Below are 10626 nucleotides of genomic sequence, written 5' to 3'. Positions count from 1 at the left end.
ACATGGTGTGTTGGTGGGCATTTGAATCTCCCAAAAAGTTTTTACTAATGATATTTTTCTTCAAATTTTAAATTAAAAATTTTAATTTTTCTTTAAACGGCTCTTCTTCTTATTACAAAATTTGGTATAATATATTTTTGCCCCTCTTTTTGCAGCATCCAACAAGGATAGGATTTTAAACACAATAAATATCTTGGGTTTTAATGTTAGATCACTCCACAAGAAACAAAAATCCTACTATTTTTAATAAATTATTTTTCACAATGAAATATGACATAATTAACATAAAATTCGTCATATTTAAGTATTGTGCTCACACATGTACAGTCGACATTGAGATGAAGCATTACTGAGCACCTTTTGTGCTTAAAAAATGTTTAGTATATGCTATTTTTCTGAAGTGCTTGGTAAACAAAATTTTTGTAGTGTTCTGTTGATCACAAATTTATTATGCTAACAAAAGTACTCGCCGATATTGAGATGAAGCATTTACCGAGCACCTTTTGTGCTTAGTATATGCTATTTTTCTGAAGTGCTCGGTAAACACAACTTTTTTGTAGTGTTACGTTAATCACATATTCTTATTTTAAACTAGATTTGTAGCCTAACCCTTCCATTTTTCTTATGCTAGTAGTATAAACTAGGCTATGGCTATCACTTAAAACATATACTTGTAAATTCAAATTAAAATATGAAGTAAATTTCAAAATTAGCAAAGGAGACAAAAAATAAAATGAAGGGTGGGGTCAACTTTTGGTTGTGTGCATGTCATGGAATGACAATCTTCTATTCCACAAAAGCATCATATATATATTCAGATTAGAGCTACCCAAAATTAAAGCTTGAAACACACAGACACACACCATCTCTCTCTCTCTCATACACACACATGCCTCTTTATGGACTGAGCTTCACATCCCCTTCTATCTTTTTGTGGCTATCTTACTAGTTACTTCCTTACATCCTTATAGAAAATAAATACTTATTTTCTCTTTTCAATTTTTTTTTACTCTACACAGCATTAAATGTCATTTTAACTGTATTTCTTAATTAGTTTCTTATCGGGTAGAAGAGAATTAATTAAGTTGGGTTGTTTTGTTTTTTGGGTGCTACAAACTTTGATACTGGCTAACTTGTTGGCTTTGAGCTTTTCTTTTAAATAAAAAATATCATAAGACTTAGCTATTAGTGCATGTAAATAGTACTACCTTTGTCTACGAAATAATATCTCAATTTACTATTTTGGGACATCCACAATTTAAAGTTCTATTTTAAGTAATAGATCTCATATTCCACTATATAAATTAATATAGTCACATTCTACTTAAAATTAATTTGGAGTATATATATACAGTGGGACATACATTGGAGTACTAACTTTTCTTATTACTTTTTTTTCATATTTGTTAAAACTCGTGTTAAATTAAAGGGAGACTTTAAATCGTGAATGAAGCTAAAAAATTGAATTCAAATTAATATAACAAGGTGAAATATAGAGCTCGAATATGTATGAATTTAAAAGTGACGGAGCTAAAGAATTGAACTCGAACTAATTTAGTAACAAGTTGAGATATAGAGATAGATATTAGTATGAATTTAAAAGTAGACAGTAGGGCTGAAGGGTGGGATTGTGTCTCATTTAAAACTCAAGAGACAGACTGAAAAGAAGTGATTATGTGGTTAATGATAGTAACATATAAAGGGGTCGTACCACGAAAGACAACAAAAGAAATTATTACTTTAATGAAATAATTAACTTAACCTAAAATATGGTCCTAGCTACTCCTAGGCTACTATACCAACTCAACATCAAAGTGTGACCTCCAATATATTATCATAGCATTGCATGAATTTTAGAGCCATTATGTTACTATAACGAACTATGATTAGGAATCGATTTCTTACATTATTTAATGTAATTAGTTATACTGTTAACATGAAAAGAATACTCCATACATATATTGTATGCATACATTTTCACTATGTTTATAAATAAATACTATACTCCTTATTGACATATATATAATTGATCAGGACTCTGCAATTATTTACTAAGTACTATACATTTATGACAGTTAATTAATTAGAAGATGTGCACGCATTAATTTACTTCTCATAGACTGTTCACATTGCCCATTAAATACCCTCTATTATAGGGTTTTATAATTTCATTACAAAAACTCAATGATGCGCTTATATAGACGGATATATATATATCAAGAATATAGAAGAGATGGTCCATATTAACCTTTGCTTTTTCACCAGAAATTAAATTAAAACACCCATATGTATAATTATACATGTAAAAACTCAAGCTTTCCGAATTTTCTTTTAATTCGTGGGTGTTACTGATATAGTAAAAGGCAATTAAGACGAAACTTGACTTTACTAAGTGCTCTAATTTGTACCCAAACTAAACCATGAATGCCAAATCTAGATAAGTTCAATGCTCTTGCTTCAAAATGTCAAATATTTTCCATAATCCAAATATTAACCATACATAATAGGAAATTAAGTGTCGGAACCGTGCTTAATTTTATACTACAAATGTCCCACTTTATTGAATAAAAGAAATAGCTAGGGTTTTCCTTTTCTTTTTCGTCGCTAGCTTGTGGATAACACAAACTGATTTTCCTTTTCTTTTCTTTTCTTTTTTGTTTTGTTTCATCCCAACTTTATGTAAATTTCAAAAATCTAGTTAATCAAGTCTAAAAATAAGCATAGTTTCATTGTATTTGAGAAAGCAAACCCCTTTTTCTCCCTTACCCTTCTTCATATCCGCACCCTATTCTCACAGCATTTGTTCTTGCATCTCTGGGCGGTCGAGGAGAGAGAAAAAAGTAGAGAGATCGAGAATAATGTTCCACCCGAAGAAGCCATCAAGTATGACTTCCCACGAGCGTCCCATGTGCGTCCAAGGCGACTCCGGCCTCGTCCTCACCACCGATCCCAAGCCCCGCCTTCGCTGGACCGTCGAGCTTCACGAGCGCTTTGTCGACGCTGTCACCCAGCTCGGCGGCCCTGACAGTTCGTCCCTCGCCCTATCTATCTTCAAAATTTATCTATTTATTTATTAAAGAACGGATTTTTTTTGTAATTTAGAGGCGACGCCGAAGACTATTATGAGAGTTATGGGGGTGAAGGGTCTCACTCTTTACCATCTCAAGAGTCATCTTCAGGTTTTTTATCAAGATTCTATTTTTATCATGCTTTCTTCTATTTTGATTTCTTGGCTTAATCGTTTTCGAGTTTCCGAAGTAGGGTTGTTTCAAAGATTTGATTTTGATTTGTGGGTCATTTTTTGATTTAGAAATTTAGGCTGGGAAAGCAGCCTCACAAGGATTTCAATGATCACTCCATGAAAGATGGTATGAGAGGTGACTTTATTCCCAAGTTTATTACTTTCACACACAAAGATTCATCTTTTTTTATTACACACACATAAAATCTAATTAGATTTATTCACAGCCTCATCTCTCGATCTCCAACGAAACAATGCATCGTCGTCTGGAATGATGGGGCGAAGCATGAACGAGTACGTGTTTCACTTCCACTTCCATCGTTAAATTCGTTAAATTCGACGAAAAACGGTTTTCCAAAAATCAAAATCTTTAAATTTGTCACTGTCACATGTGCCCAACAAAAAAAAAAACATTCTACATCCTTTCAAAATTAATTTCCAAAAAAAATCTGATTTCTTCTTTGGAATTGCATCTTCAAAATTGGTACGTGTGATCTGATCATATCAGTGGCAATAATGCTCACATCACTGATGCAATTAGGATGCAAATGGAAGTCAACCGAAGACTCCACGAGCAATTAGAGGTATGTATAAATTAATCTATCATTTTCCATTTTTCACAAATTAATAAAAATATAAAAAAAAAATAACAGGTCCAAAGACACCTTCAACTCCGAATTGAAGCTCACGGCAAATACATGCAAACAATTCTCGAAAAAGCTTGCCAAACCGTCCTCGCCGGCGACGGCTCCGGCAGCTACAACAAGTCCACCGCAACGGCCCCCGACTTCGCCCAAACCCTCAGCTTCCCCTCCCTCCAAGACCTCAACATCTACGGCAGCAGCGAGCATCTCGAAAGTCTCCACCACCAAAGCATGGAGAGGGAATCCTTCATTCCCGTTTCCGACAACTTTCTCGGGAAAAAAAGATCCGTCCAATACACCACCCCCAGCTCAGGCAAAAGCCCCTTGATCTGGGCGGACGATCTCCGTCTCCAGGAGCTCGGGCCCGCGGACGATCAGATAGACTCGGTCTCGGACATCTACGAGACCAAGCCGATGCTGTCGGGGGATCATGAGAAGAAGTATGAGGCGAAGATGGATCGGCCGTCGCCGCCGCGGAGGGCGGCGGCGATCAGCGCCGGCGGGATGCAGCAGGGGCGGAGCTCGCCTTTCGGGTGAAGTGAAGTTTTAACCCCAAATACACATACACATATTTTAATGGAATTAATGCTTTTTTACTTTTTTTGGTGATGGTAATTTTAGTGTATTAACTCAATTAGGGGGCTTGGAGTTTTAATTTAACCATTTAGAAAAAATGATGGGATGTTTGTGACATCTTTGTTGAATAATTTGTAGGATCGACCGGTGATGTTTGAGCTTCATTTTTAGAGTTTTTTTTTGTGTTTTTCTTACACATTGCATGCATGCAATTACTTGCATTATTCATCGTTTTTTTTTCAAATAAATCAAGAAAGATGGTCAAATTCTGACTCAGTCTTTGACATATCAAATATGAAAAATATAATTACAAAATATTTGATTTTTACTGTCATATCTGTCTCTTTTCTGACGAATTACGCACTGATGTGGTAGCCGGTTTAAAACACATTGACAAAATGTCATTTCCAAAGACGTTGTCGTTTTGCCTAATGTCGTTATGTTCGTGTGTTTTAAACTGGCTGTCACATTAGCTCGTAATTCGCCGGAAAATGAAAGGATGAGATAAATGTGAATATTCAAAATTTTGTAATTTATTTTTCAGATTTTGAAAAAAGTGGGACGGACTAGTATTTAACCATCTTTAATGATTTATTTGATAATTTGCCTTTTTTTTAGGTATAAGATTTTAAATAATGTGTGTTGTCATGTTGATGTTTTTGGTGACATGTTGGAAAGAAAATCTACTTGTTTTAAAATTTAAGCTTTGAATGCTTAAATTAGATGTTTGGGAAGAAAAAAAGAGGGTTTTGAATTAAAGCCGTAGTTTGTGGTCTAGTTAATTAAGGTATTGACTACTTTAAATATGTTTCATTTGGGAGATTACTTGTGGTTGATTGCAGTGTCATTTTCTGTCTTTATAGAATTCTCACTTGTCTGCTAAACTAATCATTGAATGTCTCGAACACTTTTCTGACCAATATTGCTTTTCAGTTAGTTAAACTATCTATCATTACAGAGTTTGTTCTTTCATTGGAAGACTAACTATCTGTACTGGTGGTCCTCTAAAAATGAAAAATCTGTAATTAATCGGTAGTAATTTATATTCATACGTCTACTACTAAGGCCTTGTTTGATAGCTATGTCATGTTTCGACTAGACATATATAATTTGTGATATTTATCATAGTTTCAATTAGTTTATTTATCTTAATTGGGTGTTTGATAGTTTAAGATAATTATGAATTATTCTATTTAAGTGTTTAGTACACTAAGTTACAACAAAGAATAAAATTATGATGATCAAAATTAACCTCACTAATTTAAATTAATAATTAAAGTACCCTTGAACAATAATTGCTCTCTCTCTCCTCAATATAAGCAAATTCTCAATATACTTCTCCAAATTTCCAATATAATAAAATCATCTCTCTTCTACAACTCTCTCTCTCTCCTGTTAATTGCTACGCATCTCTCTTCTACAAATTCCTAATACTCTCTCTCTCTCTACAGTCACCATCTTCCTCAACTCTCTCTACTATACTTCTCCAAATTTCCAATATAATAAAATCACCATCTTCCTCAATCTCTCCCTTCTCCCTCGTCTCCCTCGTCTCCCTCTCTCTGAATCGCTCTCTCTCTCTCTCCCAATATCCCTCTTTTTTCCGGCGATCTGCGCCGCTGCTGGAACACATCGCCGTAACACCTCGGTTCGCGCCGCCTACCATCTCGCTCAGAACCCATCGCCTCTGGCCGTCGTCTCCGTCACAGTGCGGTCCCGTTGCTTCGCCGCACGCGTCGGAAGTCCGTCTCTCTCTATGTTGGCATCGATCTACTTCTCCCCAATTCCAAAGTTTAGATTTTTACTCCTGCTCAGATAAATCTTGAAGAATAATTGCAAAAAATTTAACCTTTTGATAAGTCGCCGGAAAAGATACATGAACGGAATCGTCGAATTTCATTGTCAGATTGGAAGATTGAGAGAATGAAAAAGAGAGACAACATAGATTTTGAGAAGAGGAAAAATATGGAGGCACGTTTATATTTTTTTTAAGGTTAGAAAAATTGATGGGTAAAAATGTATTTTACTAAAATTAACTAGGCATCTTGATATGTAACACAGCAAAATTGTGGTTTACATCTATGGTTGAAACATGTGGGCTTTGTGCGGGCCGGATACTAGACACGGGCTATTTAGATAGGTAACATAACTACCAAACGCACAAATAAACCCAGATTACTTCCTTATCTAGTCGTAACATAGCTACCAAACGACCCCTAATAGATTATCAACTGTTTTAATACAAAACTTATAAAATGACTACAGTATTATTATTAGTAGAGAATGAGTGTTACATGGTTAAAAAATTAGAAAAGAAAAAGTTATCAAAAATTTAATACATATGTACGTATTTGAACACTTTTGGTAGAAATGAAAATACTTTTTTTACGAAATCAAGAGGAGGACATTACACGTTAAAATTCTAGATATAATTAATTAATTCCTATATATATTTGTTACTTTATTTTAGAATTCAATTCTCCTGAATACGGAAAGTAACAAAAGTGGGCAAATTACTTAAACAAATAATACTTGAAGGATATATATGCATTTACCGAAATAATTGGGAAAAAGATTAGGGGTCCAAGATTTTGTGTAGAGGAAATTGCGCCGACAATGAGTATCGCACTTTCGTAGCCTTTTTCTTCTTTACCATTCGATATTATTCCAATTATATGAATTGAGTTGCGGTGTCAAATAGGTGCTACATCTAACTTTATTCTTACTCACTCAGCCCTCGATTTTAATTGATGATGGAAAATATTGCAAAATTGATAGTATATCATACGATATTCACCAACTAAATTAATTTTGATAAATTTTAGTTAGTTTTGATACGAAGAGTTTTCAAACGTGTCAAATAAATTATTGGTGTTTAATTGTAATAAATTTTAGTTAATTTTGATACGAAGAGTTTTCAAATGTGTCAAAAATATTATTTGTGTGAATTTTTATATGATAGTAGTATTTATTTTTAATACTATATCATATAGTATATTTTATTGGACTATAAACTAAATACTAATAATGTCTAGCCTACATTTTTTATGCTTCTATGTACATATTGCATAGTGTTAATGATGTGAAATGTACAAAATAGATAGTAGAAATCAATTAAGTATTCACCAACTAAAAATTTTATCTAACTGTCTAACTTTGACATGAAGAGTCTTAAATATCTTTATTTTAACTTCACAAACCTTGTATGATTGTATGAATGTACACCATTCGTATTAATGAAGTACAACATCGTGTGACAAGATCAAATCGACAGCAAATTTGTCCAAATTTCTGAAATTGAGCTACAATTTACATGAAATAACTAATTTCCATGGTTATCTCAAATTTTGCCTAAGGTGAGGGTGAGAGCAAGTTGGCATTTTAGGAAGGGTGAAGCAATCGAGGACAATCTTTATCTGGGGCAGGGACATTTCCATATATAGGCATGACGTAGGCGTCGCAGAGAGAGATCGTGGTAGTGATGATGATCATGAGTACAAAAAAGTAAAGTGAGGGAATAAAAATGAAGCAGCAACGCGCACTCTGATGCATGCAAATTTCGATGAAGCTTCCAACTTTACAACCCCAACTTCATTCTCCATCATTACATGCAATGCAGCCTATATATATATTCAACCTAGAAAATATATCATTCTTTTTTATTTGGTTTCTCCCACGAGATTATATTACTTCTATTTATGATAATATTTAGAAGGGACTCCATTCCCCACTAATAATACACTATAGAAACTCGTAAAATTTATAAAATTTTCTAGTATTATTATGGTTCGGAAAGAGTACTAAACAATACTGCATAAAAACACAAAAATAAAACCCTCCACTTTAAATGAAATGAGTACATCCAACATGACTTTCTACCTTCTTTATTGTATCTCTTAAGTCAATAAACTTGAATATTAAAGAATATGGAGTAGTTTTTATTATTTTTACTTTGCTATTAATAGTTATAATTTGCCATTTTTTTATGTCCGTGATTAATTTCTTATTTTATTTTTACTAATTTTTGTAATGGAACTCATATCCTACTAACTTTACTAGCTCATTTTAATATAATTAGTACTCGTAGCCTAATATATAAATCATAAACATTTTATAAATCATGTGTTGGTTGATTATGAATTGATGATCCTAATATGTGCCACGCACACCCATGCAACTACCATCCTTTATTTATACATTGGATTCTACGGTTCAGTATTCCTTTATTCCCTTAACTTTCCTCTCTAACTAAGTACACAAGAAGCTTCTTTTGTTCCCTTGTCTTTTCGTTTCTCTCTCTTGCATAAGGAGTTCTACTTGTGAAGCATGCACTGTCTCTCTCTTGCATAAGAGGTTGCTGTTTTGACTTTTAAAAATGAGTTGGACTCATTTTGGTTTGGGTATTTAGTTTGATTGTTTGTTGTGAATATTATGTGATGTTAATGTTTCTAAGTGTTTTGTTAATGATGTTATGAATGTCATGTGATGTTAATGTTTTCTTCTATGGAATGTTTATCCGATTGGTTTTGTTATGTATAGGAATATGATGTTAACAAGGCTTTTGTTTTATTAGAATTATACTAAACAATTTAGGTTTTTAATGGGCCGATATGATTCTGTTATGGGCTTTTAGCCCATTCAAACATAATTTGTAGGATTCGTGATTTTTTAGTGAATAAATTATTATTATTACTTATTTATGAAATTTGTCCACAATTATACTATGAGAAGTGGTAAAATTTTATAAGAAAATAAAAAATAATTTCGACTAAAAAGTGGTCATGCATATTGGAAACTTTGAAATCGTTTTTTAAAGGAACAAGGTTTCTCTTTTAGGTTGACGCGATGACTCAAGACCGAAAGAAATATTCTAGGATATGCATATTAGTTATAGTACATTACTTCTGAAATACATCCAGATTCAAGGAAATGAGTTGGGTTAGATTTTTGGAAAATCATGATGTTGAAATAACGAAATGTATTTCCACTTTTAAAAGTTACCCATAATTCAAACCAAAATTTTAATTGGATTGAATTTTGTTTGAGAGGAAGAATGATAAATAAGCAAAAACACTTTGGGCCTATCTGATAAGTTAATAATGCCTAGTTAAAGATATTTATATGACTATTTTCAAGTGTTTAGTATCATAGTTAACTTATCATATAAGCTTGTGTTATCCTCTATAGCCCATCCAAGCCCGCAGTTTTTCCTCAAAATACAAGGATATGTATCTTACAAATTTGGTTGGATAGCATTTCTTTCTCATTTCTTGTTTACCAAATAACAAAAAAACCCTCATTTAAGCTTATCTAGACATGAAGCCTGCATTTATTGTCTTACTTTGCAAATCTTCTTATATCTCATCTTTCTTATCAAACGAGCACTTTATATATATAGATCTAAATAAGGACTGAAAGTATTCATGTAGTATATTGTAAGGAATGATATTTAAATAAGTTAAAGTGGAGAGAGTAAAGTATGAGAGAGGGAAAAGTAGAGGAGAGAGAGAGAGAATAAAGTAGGTGGAAAATAAAGTAATAGTAGAGATGACTTTTTGCTAAAAATGGAAATAGGTCACTTATAAATGGGACACTCCAAAAAAGGAATACAAGTCACTTATCTTGGGACGGATGGAGTAATTGATAAAATTGGTATTGAATAATTGCGAAATGGGATGGGCCACTAGGCCTCAACTCATTTAGCTTCAATTGGTATTGAATAATTGCGAAATGGGATGGGCCACTAGGCCTCAACTCATTTAGCTTCAGCTTTGGTTCCGCTCAGGCCTACAACTAAAGCTGATTGAATTAGGTCGCATGTCTTCTCTAAAGTGGACTTGGGTTGGGATGTGTTGAGTTAGAATTAATTGAGGAAAAATTCAACTTTGCGTCAAATATCATCTAAAGGTTCTAAATGGTTGAATGTACAAATTTGTCCTCTATTCATTTAGGTTGATTTAGTCTGAAAAAAATAGAAAAAGTCAATAGACCTTGAGGTAGTATATAAACATAGATTTGTTAAGTCAATAGAAAAAATATCTCTCTCTTATTTTACCAGTCATACATTTAAATTCGTGTCGTTTTAAAAGAAGCTGGAGGTAGTATATAAACATAGATTTGTTAAGTTGGTTGGGTTGGCTCATGCAAACCTCACTCATTCAGCTT

At 33.2% G+C, this 10626-nt stretch overlaps 1 protein-coding gene across 4 annotated transcripts; it reads left to right on the top strand.

Moving 5' to 3' along the window:
- Window positions 1-2740: 2740 nt before the first annotated feature.
- On the top strand, window positions 2741-4625 carry LOC125198102 (myb family transcription factor IPN2-like). Of its 4 annotated transcripts, none has more exons than XM_048096540.1 (6): window positions 2741-3027; window positions 3103-3179; window positions 3311-3377; window positions 3469-3535; window positions 3750-3825; window positions 3895-4625. In XM_048096540.1, exons 1-6 carry the CDS (start codon window positions 2859-2861, stop codon window positions 4420-4422), a joined length of 984 nt encoding a protein of 327 aa, XP_047952497.1. In that variant the 5' UTR covers window positions 2741-2858; the 3' UTR covers window positions 4423-4625. The 4 variants fall into 4 exon arrangements, with proteins under 4 accessions (XP_047952497.1, XP_047952498.1, XP_047952499.1 ...); XM_048096541.1 differs by having other exon boundaries at window positions 2742-3027; window positions 3311-3368; XM_048096542.1 differs by having other exon boundaries at window positions 2743-3027; window positions 3783-3825.
- The last annotated feature ends 6001 nt before the right edge of the window (window positions 4626-10626 follow it).

Source organism: Salvia hispanica, unplaced genomic scaffold, assembly GCF_023119035.1.
Source record: "Salvia hispanica cultivar TCC Black 2014 unplaced genomic scaffold, UniMelb_Shisp_WGS_1.0 HiC_scaffold_1201, whole genome shotgun sequence".
In the NCBI taxonomy this organism is placed as follows: Eukaryota; Viridiplantae; Streptophyta; class Magnoliopsida; order Lamiales; family Lamiaceae; genus Salvia; species Salvia hispanica.
Note: the sequence above shows the minus strand (reverse complement) of the source record. Positions and strands in the feature narration are given on the sequence as shown.